The 15,053-nt window shown below is 43.5% G+C and overlaps 1 protein-coding gene across 2 annotated transcripts in view; it reads right to left on the reverse strand.

Moving 5' to 3' along the window:
• Positions 1 to 1,701: 1,701 nt before the first annotated feature.
• The window catches only part of ddr2a (discoidin domain receptor tyrosine kinase 2a), a 173,691-nt gene continuing 160,339 nt past the window's right edge, over positions 1,702 to 15,053 (reverse strand). For both annotated transcript variants that reach the window (XM_078561603.1, XM_078561604.1), the window contains 3 exons: positions 13,859 to 14,093; positions 12,645 to 12,794; positions 1,702 to 2,804 (listed from right to left, as the gene is read on the reverse strand). In XM_078561603.1, coding sequence (XP_078417729.1) covers positions 2,655 to 2,804; positions 12,645 to 12,794; positions 13,859 to 14,093 — 535 coding nt within the window. In that variant the 3' untranslated portion in view covers positions 1,702 to 2,654. The remainder of the gene's footprint in view (positions 2,805 to 12,644; positions 12,795 to 13,858; positions 14,094 to 15,053) is intronic.

Below are 15,053 nucleotides of genomic sequence, written 5' to 3' on the forward strand. Positions count from 1 at the left end.
CATTGCGGTGTTTGAATGAAGGCTTGCATGCAAATTTGCTGATTAATTTGGTGTTCTTGTTGTAAATAATAGTTTCAGAATTACTTTTTGATGGATCAGAAAACCAAATAAAAATTAACTTCCATTACAGTACAGCAAATAAGAAAATGTAAATGTTGTGTCAGCAATTTCTCCACCCCTAGAGCTACCAGCTCTAACTGCCCACTTGTTCACCCTCTAATCTTAGATGCTTCTCCATTCCCTCTTTTGCTGGCTTCTGCTACTCACCAGGCCACAAATGACAAAATATAATCTCCAATAAATTGATTCGATCCATATTTTTCCTCTGCATTCAGATATGTTTTGCATGGATACATTCAATAGTGTACTTGTGTGTGCGGGAAAATGTGCATATGCATGTAAACTTGTGCGTTGTGTATCTATTTGTGTGAAGCAACGAAAATATATGGTAGGTGGTTTGCTTTAGCAGAAAGATATGTAGAATATGGAAACTGTAGAAAGAAGAACTGTAGCGTATGATTAAGACTCGAATGGGCTATCCAACCATGATGATATATTCATAAAATGCTTAAGTTTGACTAAGAACATCCACCAAGCTTTGCAACTTTGGCAGCATGGCTGGTGGGAAACAATTTGGTTTGCTTAAGCTTGTTGGCTGTGGGATGTGTGTTGAAGTAATTTTCTCACATGGAAGCCACACCGTGTTGTTAGGAGAGGACAAAGAAGAGTTATTTTTAAAAAGGCTAAAAACTGACCTTGAAGGTCTGTGACATCAGATTTGTGTCTTTCGGTGTCCCAAGGCTTGATAAGCACAACTAACTACTGGCCAACAAATGAAGCACTCAGGCTGCACATCTGGAGAATTGCCAACTTAGTCGACCGGAACCATGCTCGGCCGAGGAACATCGGAAGGTAATGATCAGTCTCCAACATAGTAATGCTGATGAAACTTGAACTAAAGAAAAGATGGTTACTTTTGAATTCCGGAATGCAGTTAAGAGAGAGAGAGAGAGATAGAGAGGTGATTTGGTGAACCGCTGAAGACTAGAATCAACACTGAACTGACCCTTCACGGGTGACTGGTAGATACAAGTTCCTTGTAACTCCATATTTCTGTGCGTTCTATTGCTTATTTTTCATATTCGTTCACAGAATGTGGGCATCACTGGCTAGGTCAGCATTTATTGCCCATCCCTATTTGCCCATGAACTGAATGGCTTTTTGGGTCATTTCAGAGTGTGATTAAGAGTCAACCGCATTGCTGTGGATCTGAAGTCACATGTAGGCCAGATCAGGTAAAGGTGGCAGACTTCCTTCCCTAAAGGACATTAGTGAACCAGATGGGTTTTTACAACAACGAGTGATAGTTTCATGGTCACCATCACTGAATCTAGCTTTCAATTCCAGATATTATTAATTGAATTCAGATTTCATCAGCTACCATGGTAGGATTTAAACTAATGTCCACAAACCATTGGCCTGGGTCTCTGCATTACTAGTTCAGTGATATTACCACTATGCCATCATGTTCCCATGCCAGTATATTACTACAAGTGTAATGAATTATTACATTGCAAATAAGGATTTTCAATGGTTAACTGAAGATTTTGAGTGTGATCTCATTATTTCTGCAATTCTCGGGTCAGAACTCTAAAACCCTTTTAGGGCTAAGAAAAGTCTTACAAGATGGTACTGAGAAGATTGATATTTGCATGTATATTTAATAAAATTTGCATAAATATCTAAATACAGTTGGGTAACTGCGCTCAAAATGAAAACATCTAGACAATATACAGATATCCAAAACCAAAATAATATAGCAATGACGCAAGTCTGCCAATAGACATTTTGATATCTAAATTAAACCAGCATCTTTATTGCTTGGTCATAACTCAAAGAACAACATGCATTAGTAGACTTACTTTTGATGCTGTAATATCTGTCATTAAGCCATAAGCAATCTTATTCTTGAATATAAATTGCACTTTGAACAGACTCATGACTGTGCCTTTTCCTAGACATTAGTAGCAAAAAGTGCTTCTTTTTAAAAAAAAACCTAAAAATAGTTTCTCTGTATTCCAAAGCGATGTTCTTTGTAGTGAACCGGATACTAAAGAAAAATCATAGACATAACACTTTACCAGACATATTGTACCCTCCTTTTCCAAACAGCATTTACAATTTCTCCTGAAGTATTACTGAAAAGTGTGAATAGAACCTTTAGAATAAAAGTGTCCATAGGAAGAATTTCTACTGCTTATATGCTACTGTACAGGTATTGCTTTTAATCTCTCATTTTCTACATGTCCTTGCACCCTACCAAGAAACCTTCTACTCTGATATGGATCTGCTTTCATTATCTTGTCCACTCAATTGTAGGAAGTCCAAATGAACAAGAAGGCAAGGATGTTTGCCTAGTGCCATATCATTAAGTTCTAATTTCCACCTTCATTGTGAAAATAAGACTTTCCACTTGCATATGCTCTCCTCATTTCTTCCTCCTTCAAATATGCTTCCATCTTGCGGCACTGGAAACCGTGGCTTTCATTCCACACCCTCCACAATTTAAACACGCCAAAATGCGCAGTAGTAATCAGACATGAAAAGGTCTATTTAAAGTCATGACTGTTTGGACGTTCCCCCTCACTATGCGCTCATTCCTCCAGCCCAGATGCAATGGCGGATTCCTGCAAAACGCGGTGAATATCTTGGAATGAGGGCCGGGTTTTGGGTTCACGTCGCCAACAGCTGAGCATCAGCTTGTACACGCCATTCGGACAGATAGCTGGCTGAGCGAGATAAACCTACACACAAAGAACATAGAAGGAAAACCAGTGTAAGAAATCCATTGGCATGTATTACATTAAAAACCATGGTAATGTTTCAAAAAAAAGGACAAACTCGCAATTATATAGCACCATTCATGGCTGTAAATGTCTCAAAGTGCTTTACATCCAAAGTAGTATTCTTTGAAGTATAGTCACTGTTATAGTGCAGGGGATTGCAGCTACCAATTGTTGCACAGGAAATTCCCACAAAGCAATGTGACAATGACCAGATAATCTATTTTATTGATGTTGTTTGCAAGATAAATATTGACCAGGATGTGGGTCCCCTGCACTTCTTCAAAATGGTAAAGTACAGTAAATGTAGTTTTACATCCACCTGAGAGGGTAGCTGGGGTCATGGTTTAACATCTCACCTGAAAGATGGCACCACTAACAGTGCAGCACTCTCTAAGTACTATACTGAGAGTGTCAGCATAGATTGTGCCCTTGAATCCACAACCTTCTGACTAAGAGGCGGGAGTGCTACCAACTCTGTCCCAACTAATACCTAATGAAAATATAAACCAGAAAATGCTGAAAATACACAATGGGAAAAAGATGGTTACACTGATGCAGCCTCTCTTTAGATGCTGACTGACCTGCTACACATTTCCAGCAATAGTTTCTTTATTTATTCTAGCTGTTGCGAAGCCTTGCTGTATATGAAAAATGACTTTATGTGTTTACTGGCTGAAAACTACTGATTCAGGCTTAAAAGACTGAACCAGCTTTCCAATGACTAAATCAGCTGCTGCTAAGATAGTCGCCGAGAGTCAGGTGTCCTCAGGTTTCCGGAAAATTCTTAATTGAATGAACATGAGTGGGTTGCCTTCGCTGGATTGGACATGCTGAGATGAAACCACTTGTGGAATTTACACCTCCTGTTGTCTGTGTAATTACCAAAACTTACAATCTCTGGACTCCCAGACGAAATGTCTCCGAGCTCAACACTTAAAGAGAGTGGGAGAGAAACCAATTTATCATAAGCAGGTGTGAACAGCCACCATGCATTCCCCATTGTATAGCACAGAATCAAAGAAATGTTATAGTGCAGAAAGAGGCCATTCAGCCCATTGTGTTGCACCAGCCAAAAAAGAGAAAAAAGAAACCAGCTGTTCATTTTAATCCCAACTTCCAGCACCTGGTCCGTAGCCTTGCAGGTTACAGCACTTCAGATGCAGATCCAGGTACCTTTTAAATGAGTTGAGCATTTCAGCTTTAACCACCACCAATGTAGGCAGTGAATTCCAGCCAGCCACAACCCTCTGGATGAAAAAGTTTTTCCTCATGTCCCCTCTAATCTTTCTACCATTCACCTTAAATCTATGCCCCCTGGTAATTGACCCCTCATTTAGGGGAAACAAGTCTTTCCTGTCTACCATATCTAGGCCCCTCATAATTTTGTACACCTCAATTTGGTCATCCCTTAGCTTCTTCTGTTCTAATGAAAACAACCCTAGCCTATTCAATCTCTCCTCATAGCTGCAATTTTCAAGCCTTGGCAACATTCTTGCAAATCCCCTCTGCACTATCTCAAGAGTAATTATGTTTTTCCTGTAATGTGGTGACCAGAACTGTACACAAAATTCCAGCTGTGGTCTAACCAGCATTTTATACAGTTCCAACATTACATCTTGCTTTTGTATTCAATACCTTGCCCAATAAAGGAAAGCATTCCATATGCTTTCTTGACCACCTTGACATGCACTCCAAGGTCTCTCACTTCCCCAACCCCTCTCAATAACTTCCCATTTATTGAGTATTCCTTTGCTTTGTTTGCCTTCCCCAAATGTATTACCTCTCACTTTTCTGGATTGAATTCCATTTGCCATTTCACCACCCACTCAACCAAACATTGATATAATTTTGGAGTTGACAGCTATCCTCTTTACTATCAATTACACAGCCACAACACTTAAACAGTTAAACACATACCGAGTTAGCAAGCATATTCTTTAAAAAAAATCCCGTTGTGGTCAAACGAGGAGTGGGAAGTGAGAAGAGCCATTCTACCTCTCCTCACCTGATCGCAACATAGGAGATCAACATCATGCATGCTAGAGTAATAAAAAAAAATTTATCAATGTTAAAAGTATTGACAATAAAGTATGACATGGAAAATATTACAGGAAATATGGTTAACACTTGCAGGAAATGTGTGCTGTTTGGAAATAAAAGGTTACTAAAATGTTCAGTAATTTGTTGTAACTCTTTCGAGTTATCAACAGTCACAGATTGTAACTCTTTCGAGTATATTCACAGTTCTTGGTTTCCGGGAGTGGGACATGAACCCACAACCTTCTGATTCAAAGGCGAGGGTGCTATGAACTGAGCCACAGCTGACACCTCTAAAAATTCTTTCGAGTTATCAACAGTCACAGATTGCAACTCTTTTGAGTACAATCACAGCTCTTGGTTTCCGGGAGTGGGACATGAACCCACAACCCTCTGATTCAAAGGCGAGGGTGCTATGGACTGAGCCACAGCTGACACCGTTGTAATTTGTTGCTTGACATCAGGTGATCATGCCCAATTTGGTGAGACTTTTCATTGGTCTATTTTCCAGCATGAAGTTACTGGGGCACATTTAGCAAAAGACTGCCACTTCAGGTATTGTGTTTGAACCAGAAACAACCTTTGGTTTCTTGGATTCTAGGAGGTTTTTATTCTGCCATTTAGATGGAGCTACGACCTTGAATTTTAACCAAACACTAAAAAGAATTCAAGTTACTTTGCACAGATTTGAAAATTCTTTAATGTGAGGGGGACTGGGCAGACTAATGTATATTCATATTGTCATGAAGATGTGCTTTATGTCAAATAATGATTTTTAATCCACTGGCTGGAAATCCAATTTGCACTTTTAAATACAGAGACCTTTTAAATGCAGAGACTAAAGATGACTTGAGCTAGCAGCCAAAGATGGTTAGTGCAATTTGCACCACTGCACATTCCAATCCGTTGGGATGCAGACAGGATGTCTGCAAAGATCAATCAAGGACAATGACTTGCAGAATATGAGTGAACTTCATATCTTGTCCCCATTGTCAAGGCAATCACCCAAAATATTCAAGATAAAAGCAAAATACTACAGATGCTGGAAATCTGAAACAAAAATAAAAATAGCTGGAAAAACTCAGCAGGTCTGACAGCATCTGTGGAGAGGAATACAGTTAACGTTTCGAATCCGTATGACTCTTCAACTAGTGGGGATGAACCATTAAACCTAATCACTTGGGCAATAGGACACAAGCCGAGAGGAGTTCTCAGACATGAACTCATCAAACTATCATGGGAATGCCTTAAACACAATCGGTTGAACAATAAAATCCTTGCTGTGAGAGGGGGATTCCTAGACATGACCTGATTAAAGTTGCGAGTGAAAACCACATTTGAATCACTGGGCCATGGTCATGTGACAGGCCCGCCCTTTGTGTGATTAAGCTTCTGCTTTCTCTGCAGAAGGGAACAAGCAGCTGTGACACAGAGAAAAGATCTGAGTAAGGTCCCTCTTTTCTCCCTCTCTCGCCAACCTACCTTGCAGGCTTTGAACCCTGTCTGTTGACTGTGACCATCCAGACACACTCCTGTTGCAGACAGGGACTTAAAAGAATTGGACCCAGCACTACCCTTTACAGGAGAACAGCCAACTTTGCCCTCTATATCTTTAAATCACTGAAGGAGTCGGAAGACCACTGATTTTAGCCTGAAGCCAGTCGAGTAACCAAACTACAGATTTTATATTCTTTTTATTTTTACAGACTGGAATTTGACCACCCTATCATTCCCCACTATCTATGTAATCTATGTGTGTGTATGTGTGACCTTCGAGTGTGTGTGCGTACATGTGAGAGTGAGGGAGGGAGTGTGGCAGGGGAATGCGGTTCATTCATTTTGTTTTAACAATGTACCCTATTTCATTTATATGAAATTTCATTTCAATGTACCCAGTTTCATTTATTTAAATAGGTTTGAGATCAGCTTTTTTGATCATAATCACAGCCCTAATATTTCCCCAAAAATAAGATGGAATTTTTCCACCCCACTCGTGGCGGGTTTCGTGGTGGGCGGGAGCAGAGAATCCAGCGGCAGGCAGGCCGATGTAAAAACGGTTTGCAATTCTCCCGATGGCCAGTTAATGACGGGTCAGTTATCCTGCCAACTAGTGGCGTGAACCCCATTTTCATTCATTAACATCTCATGAATGCTCATAAACAGCTGATCGCCGGAATCTTGTCATGCCTTTCAATCTTGCGACACACCATTGGAAAATTACATTGGCCTCAAACCTGCTTGAAAAGGAGTGGCATGCACAAGTCGGACCTCCGGTCGCCTGTAACTTCGAGGTGAGTGCAACATACATAGCCTATCTGCCATAGCGGTGCGCCAGTCTTGTTGAAATGAACTCCACACTGCTGGGGTTGTAAAGTTGCTCTGCTCCTGCTCTTTGCCTACATTGTCCCAAAGGAATTACCGTTGTGCTGTGGTACTCATGCAGGTCTTCACTTTCAGACAGTGACCAGTACTGCGGCCGGGGTTGGGGAGTGCAGGTGTCTTCTACACTGGTATCTGAGACTGTTGTCCACAAGTGGTAGTCAGGCAGAACTCCACTTTCAGAAACTAGCACTTTGACTGGGGGTGGGGTGTGAGGTGAGGGTGGGGATGATGAATACAAGGTGGGCAATGGGGAAGGAAGGCTGTGGAAGGTCAGTGAGGGGGAAAGACGAACACGAGTGTGCCTTTCTAGGGTTGTCCTCTAACTTGTTGCTGCAAGAGTGAACAAGAGTCTGCTTAGAGAGAAAGGAGGACGACCTCCTTGGGATGAAAGCCACTGAAAGCTGATGGCTTCATCAGCACTGTTAAAGGGCTACTCAGAATTCAGTGGCTTCACATTACAATCACTGCATCTCAAGTGTAACACATAGGAATGTAGAATTTGGGAATGCAGGAAATAGTGAAGGAGGCACAGCTGTATCATATATGACATTCCATCAATGAAGGCCTGTCACATGTTCACCAGATTTGACATTCCTCACGGGCCAATTGGCAATTACTCACTGACTGTGAGCAACTGATTGGTCATAAATATGCAACATCAGAGATTGGAGCACAGAGCTAGGTTGGGTCACATCTCAATTAAAGCTTAGCATCCCACGCAGGGTTCCAGATGTTACGTATCTGCGATGCCATCTTGGTCACCTTTATGTGTGTACGAGTGTCTCAGGGGCAAGGCGGCATCAGCCACAATGGAAGTAGGGCAGAAAAAACTATGGAACCTTAAAGTTTCCATACATTTCATCTTCTGAGCTTCACTTTCTTGCCCCTTGAATCATTAATGAATACAGAGCTCAATGCTGCCTTTGTCTGGGTCCTAATGCAATGGAGGAGGTGAAGGAGGGAGAGGCAACGCCATGCAAAACTCTAGCAGGAGGCCATGTCTGAGGGACATGGTCGAGTGGAGCCAGAGCATGAACAGGAGGAGAGACCCAGACAACGGGGGTGACTTGCCAGACCAAGGGTTTATCAAAGATGAGTCTCCTATTTACAAATGAGTGAGAGGCAATGCCGTGCACGTATGAACTTGTCCCAAGATCTGGTACATCACAAATGCCACATTCTTCATGAAGACCTGACGTCACGTGGAGTTGGAGGGTATCCCCTGCTTTGAAAGTGACCACTGCACTCAATTTCTTGGCCTCTGGTTCTTTCCTAGGATCAACAGGCGACCTGTGCAGCATCTCTCATTCCGCAACACATTGATGCATAAAGGAGGTCACAGATGCCCTCTACAGGAAGGTCTATGATTATGTCAGGTTTGCCCTGGATGAAGATAGCCGGGCTACAAGTTTCACTGGCTTTGCCGCCATCTCAGGCTTCCCAAGAGTGCAGGGTGCAATATACTACACTCATGTGGCTATATGGGCTCCATGGCAGCAGCAACTAATGTTTATAAACCACAAGGGCTATCATTCCATCAATGTGCAACTGGTGTGTGATCACTGGAAGCACATACTGCACGTTTCTGCACGGTACCCTGGGAGTTGCCATGACTCCTAAACCCTGAGGCATTCCCAGGTGCCTGAGATTTTCGAGGGGTCATTACATCTGCAGGGGTGGTTGCTTGGGGATAAGGGGTACCCATTGAAACGTCGGTTGATGACACTGGTGCATTGCCCTCAGGGTGGTTACGAGGAGAGGTACAATGCTGCTCACAGCTCCACACGCTCCATTATAGAGCAGACCATAGGGCTTCTGAAGATGTACTTCAAACGCTTGGACTGCTCAGGTGGCTCACTACAATACACTCCCGAGTTTCCCGCATCATCACAGTGTGTTGCGCCATTCACAATTTGGCAATGCAAAAAGGTGGACCCCTGCCTGAGGATGAACTGGAGGAGGATAAGAGCTCATTGGAGGATGAAGATCCAGAGGCCCAGGAACCTCACAAGGCTGTTGAGGGTCAGTATGAGTGTGATTACACCATGGAGGAAGGAGGGCACGGAAGATGTGCCCGTCATACTTTAATTGCTGAAAGGCTCCATGAAGAGTAAAGTTAAGTGAGGGCATATGGCCACATCTCTCCTAGCCCTCAATGCCATTTACTTTCATTTCAAGGGATGTCCAACCACTTGCATCGAGAACGAGTCCTGCATTCACACTTGCGCGTTCTGGCCTCATGAATTGCCAGGCTATGATCTCCACTTTGGTCCCCGGTGCCCTCTGAATGCGCTGCACTCTGGGAACTGAGAGTCCACTGAGGGACAAGAGCGATGCGAGAGAAGACTTGAAGCCTTCGCCGCCAACATGATGCAAACACTGCTGCGACTGAGATGTGGACATGACTAGGGATCTCCTCCTCCCGTGCATGTCTTTTCTTCTGCCACTACCACTGAGGAATCACAAATGCTGCTAGAATATCAATGCTGATGAGCTGCCCTCACTCAATAGTGTCCTTTGTGGAAGAAGGGTTAAAACGCTTACATCATTCAAAATTAAGATTTAAACATATCTCCCTGACATCACACAAGGGTGCAGAGACTAGTTCAACTGAGGTTGACATTATATGAATGTGAATCTCACAGTGGGACACTATCACTGAGTGGAAGGATGGCTAATCCTCGAAATAAGAGGATTTCAATGTACAAATTCACAATGCATTCAGTTGACAAAAACATTCGTATAACCATGAAATGTATTCACAAAAGTGCAATTTCTTTACAGTTATAGCTCATCCATGATCTAGAAGTGACTTCAATATTTCTTAACTTTCCTAATCCTACTGCTACACCTGGGTGCAGCCCCAACATCCCATGCAGAGTTGGAGGCAGCCTGCTGACTGCTACATCCTGATGTCTGTGATGATCTTGGCGGATGTCCTCTGGTGGCCCATGGCCTGGAGGGCCTCAGCCTGATAAGGGTCACCTGCTCAGTGGCAGACGCACTCTCAGTGGCCTGAGCAGCTGGAGTGGATGGGGTCACAGGTAGACAGGGCTATGAGTGGCTACACACCCTTGGAGTGTCCTGAGAGGAAGATATTGGGGTGTCCAGATGATGCTCATCCTCCTTGCGGGTGCCCGAGGGTCCTGCCCGGACCCCTTCAGGAGATGGTGCACCTGGAGGGAGGTCAAGGTGCCTTGTCTCCATGTTGCCTACATCTCGATGGCGCCCACCAGGGCGTGTGGCCATGGAGTGTAGGGCTGAGCACAAATCCAGCAAGACCTGCTGGGCCAAGGTCTCCATGACGATCACCAACATTCCCATGGTGACCTCGAAGCGCTCATATGTCAGAACCATAACATCAGACAAAACACACATGGACTGCTACATTATTCTCCCTAGTCTGCTAAGTGACCGTCAAATCTTTGCCTGATGTTCTGCTGCCTGTCATTACATCTCCAGCAAGAGTTGGCAGCCACTTCCAGGGGCTCATCATCTGAATCGGACCAAGCAGGTGGCTGGTCTCCAACAGCCCTCCGAGTGCTGGAGACCTGGGCTGTTTCTGCCTCCAAGTGCTGTGGAGTCAGTGAGGTGTTCCCCAGAAAGTGAGCCCGAGCTTAATCTACAGCTGTGCCCCACCAACGCGTGTGTCTCTGCACTGTTGGAGGGTGCGTGTGAATACTGTGTCAGTTCTTCCAGAGCTTCCTCTTTGGGCATGGTCTTTGTGCTCAGACAGATCGTTCATGTGTGGTTGCCAGCCACACTGACCTGCTCTGTGACAGCCTCCCAGGCTGGAGATGTGAGGTTGGTGTGCTTCCTGCAGCCATCCCTGGGATACAGGACATGCCTGTGCGCCCACACTCCTCAGATCAAGGCCTGGAGGGCCTTGAGGGTGAAGCAGGGGACTGCATTCTTCTTCAGGCTTTCGGCCTTCTCCTTGTGGCTGGAAGTCATCTCTGCACATGGCCTGAAGACAGGTGGGCTGGAGAGAGTGAAATGTATGTTTTTGTCTGGCATTTAAATGTCGTGCCTTCGACGGTGGGCAGACGAATCAATCTCCCGACCCGCCAGGCGATTCGGCCCGATACTCACCTGTGCATAATTAATGAACTTCCGAGCATGGAATCGGGTGGGAGTTCCCGCCATTCCAGCCAGTGGGGTGGGCGCCACCAAAACCGCCCACCACCGCACTTAGTCTCAAAGGGAAAATTCCACCCATAGTGTTTATGGGCAGAATTTTGCCCTTGACTGGCGGGCGGGCCCCACTGGCTCGGCGGTGGGCGGGCAGCCAAACTCCGCTGCTGAAACGGGCCCCGCCGCCATTTTGAGTGGGCGGACCAATTAAGGCCCGCCCAGCGGCCTGCCCGACAGGAAGCGATATGTGCATCCTGTGCGGGGGGTGGAGGGATTCCCCAACTGTCAAAGTGCACTCTTTCACGCGCACACTGCTCCCTGAGACTAAGTGCTGTCTCAGGGAGAGCGCTGAAAGTTTAATAAACGTAAAAAGTAGCAAAATAAAAAAATTATTAACATGTCCCCCTCGTGACAATGTCACACGAGATAGGACATGTTAATAAATATTACATAAAGTTTATTAAAGTTTTTAAAAACAGACATGAAACCTCATCCCGCCAGTGGATGAGGTTTCGTGTTTTTTCAGAAGCCTGCTGGGGCTCCTGGCCTGCCCACCAGCCTTAAGGTTGGACGGGCAGGTCCTTTAATTGGGTTAATTATCCTGTCAATGGCTTCAATTGCCATTGACAGGTCGGCAGGCGGACAGCTGATTTCGTTGTCCGCCCGCCTTCCTGAAGATTTAAATGGGGTGGGATGATGTCAGGGGTTCCTCCCCGCCCCCAACTCGCCGACGGAAAAATTCTGGTCTATGTGTCTGCTTAGCTCTGTTGATGGGACTTATGCTTCAGACAGAACGATATGGGTTCATGTTGCTCTTGCAGAGTGCCAGCGCGGACACATTAGGCCAAAAAGCCTCCTTTTGTGTTGTAACCATTCTATGATCACAGGGCTCAGTCCAGGACTTGAGCACATAATTCAGACTGACAATTCAGTAGCGTATTGGCAGACTGCTGCATTGTTGGACATTCCATCTTTCATCGGAGCTTAAGGTTTCAGGTTTGTATCTTCGTGAGGTACTTTGTTGGGTAGAATAGTAAAGGGCTGAGTATAAAGTTTATAAAGCATATCCATTAACTGGCATGTATTGATTATGTGTCTCATCAAAAGATTGTTACAAAATATTCAGGTATACTGTATGAGAGGAAATATAGCACATACTTTATTGGTCTTTGAAGGATTCCTTGACTTGCTATTTTGCTACCATGAATTCATAATAAGTTTAAGATCATTGTAACGCAAGCTTACTTGTCGGCCTTGATCTCTGAAAAACTCGCCAGTATTTTCAATGACTTGCTCATCTGACAGTTGGGAGTAGGGCTGTTCTCGGCAGAAGGTCAATGACTCCCATAAGGTCACTCCAAAAGCCCATACATCACTTGCTGTAGTAAACTTGCCCTAAAGAGAAAACAGGCAAAATAAGGGTATATCACCAAAAACTAGGAATAAGCAGTTACTTTTTTTAACTGAAAGAGAAACTATGACTGAATCACCAGAGGAAGAAATGAAAGGGAATTGGCATACGGCTTGACAAATCGTTGTTACCTGTAGAAATCGAGAGGATGATCAAAAATTCCATCTGGATTTCTTGTACATGTTGCTACTCATTCATCTCTATTTTATAAAGTACCAAGCTCCGTTAAATTGCAAGCCACTGATTCCTTGTCACAAGAACACAAGAAGCAGGAACAAGAGTAGACCTCATGGCCTGTTGAGCCTGCTCTGCCATTCAATATGATCATGGCTGATCTTGGACTTCAACTCCACTTTCCTGCCCACTCCCCCATATGCCTTGATTTCCTGAGAGACCAGGGGTTTTATCCTCCCTAAGTTTGATTAGTCAATTATTCTCCCATTTTCTTTCTTAAATGGCTTTATATCTTTTTGGGGTCTCTTCTTCAAATATCTTGGAACTATATCGCTATTCCTTCACTGTGGCTGCGTCAAACTTTTGGAACTCCCTTCAGAATAGCTCTGTGGGTGTACCTGCACTACACAGACTCCAGTGTGTCAAGAAGGCAGCTCAGCACAACCTTCCCAAGGGCAACTAAAGTTGGGTAATAAATACTGGCCTTGCCAACAATGCACACATCCTATGGACAAATAAAAAAAATGTCATGCCCGTGTTAGTCTCCTGGTAAATACAGGGGCGAAGTAACTATTCAATATTTCTGCCATTTCGCTGACATTCCCTGTGAGTTTATTATGCGTACCCCTTATTGACCCAATCCCTATCTTGGTTTATTATATTGTTATTTATGTGTCTGTAGAATATTTTACTTTTTTAATATATTCCTTAATAAGTTTAATTTAGTAGTTTTGCAGTGATTTCCTAATTGCTTCTTTAACTTTTTAATTGGACATACACACACACATCAAAGGACTTTATTCAGTTAAACATCAACTTTAAAATAAAATAATGCGGCCAGCCAATGAGTTAGAATTTAGCTTGAGGTGCTCACCAGTAGAATGCTCTCCCATGACATCCAGCGAATAGGAAGCACAGCTCGCCCTTGGATTCGGTAGTAATCTCCGCTGTACAGGTTACGGCTCATGCCAAAGTCAGCTATCTTGATTGTGTAATTCTTACCCACCAGGCAGTTCCGAGTGGCAAGGTCACGATGAACGAAGTTGAGGGAAGAGAGGTACTTCATGCCGGAAGCTATCTGCATGGCCATCAATATGAGGTTGGCATAGCTGAGATTAAAAAAAAAGAGAGACCAATGAAAGGAGATAGTACTTATTTACATGCCTGTTTCTTATGTCAAGAACAGATATGAAATGCAAATGATAAAAGAGAAAAGAAAAACTTGCATTTATGTAACGCCTTTCACAACCACTGGATAATCCAAATCACTTTGCAGTCAATGAAGTACTTTTGAAATATAATCACTGTTTTAATGTAGGAAACATGACAGCCAATTTACACACAGCAAGCCCCCACAAAGAGCAATGTGATAATGAACAGATTTTTTTTGTGTGATGTTCATAGAGAGATAAATATGGGCCAGGGCAATGGGGAGAACTTCCCTGCTCTTCTTTCGCGTCCACCTTAGCGGGCATACAGGATCTTGGTTTAACTTCGCATCCGAAAGTTGGCACTCCATTAGTACTGCACTGAAATGTCAGCCTTGATTTTTGTGCTCAAGTCCTGGAGTGGGACTTGAACATAAAACCTTGTGACTCAGAGGCGAGAGTGCTACCAACCAAGCCACAGCTGACAAAACATTTTCTAAATTAAATTTACAGAACAAAAGAATTGCAAAAATGTGAAAAGAGATTTTGATTGCATAGCTTAAACAGAGGCACAGGAAATGAGTTACTGCTACTTTGTACGGTGAGTTTGACAAAAAAAAAATGATACCACAGCTAAATATGATACCAGGAGCTAAATATACTGATAAACAAGTCATTCATAGGTAGAAATTATGAATAGCCCCCCCAAAACTGAATTTAATCTGTTAATATTATTATTCTCCCCTTCAGCTCAATGAAACATTCTGAGCTTTGAGGGTTCATTTGTTATTAATATGAAAACAATTACAGTATAAAAACCAAAACCTATGCATGAGCTTAGTAGCAAAGGCTTCTGTCACTTGACATACTCACATTTGAATGAGCTCAGTTTTTATCTTGATACCTCCCTGTGCTGTTCAG

This window comes from Cetorhinus maximus, chromosome 17, assembly GCF_964194155.1.
Source record: "Cetorhinus maximus chromosome 17, sCetMax3.hap1.1, whole genome shotgun sequence".
Classification (NCBI taxonomy): domain Eukaryota; kingdom Metazoa; phylum Chordata; class Chondrichthyes; order Lamniformes; family Cetorhinidae; genus Cetorhinus; species Cetorhinus maximus.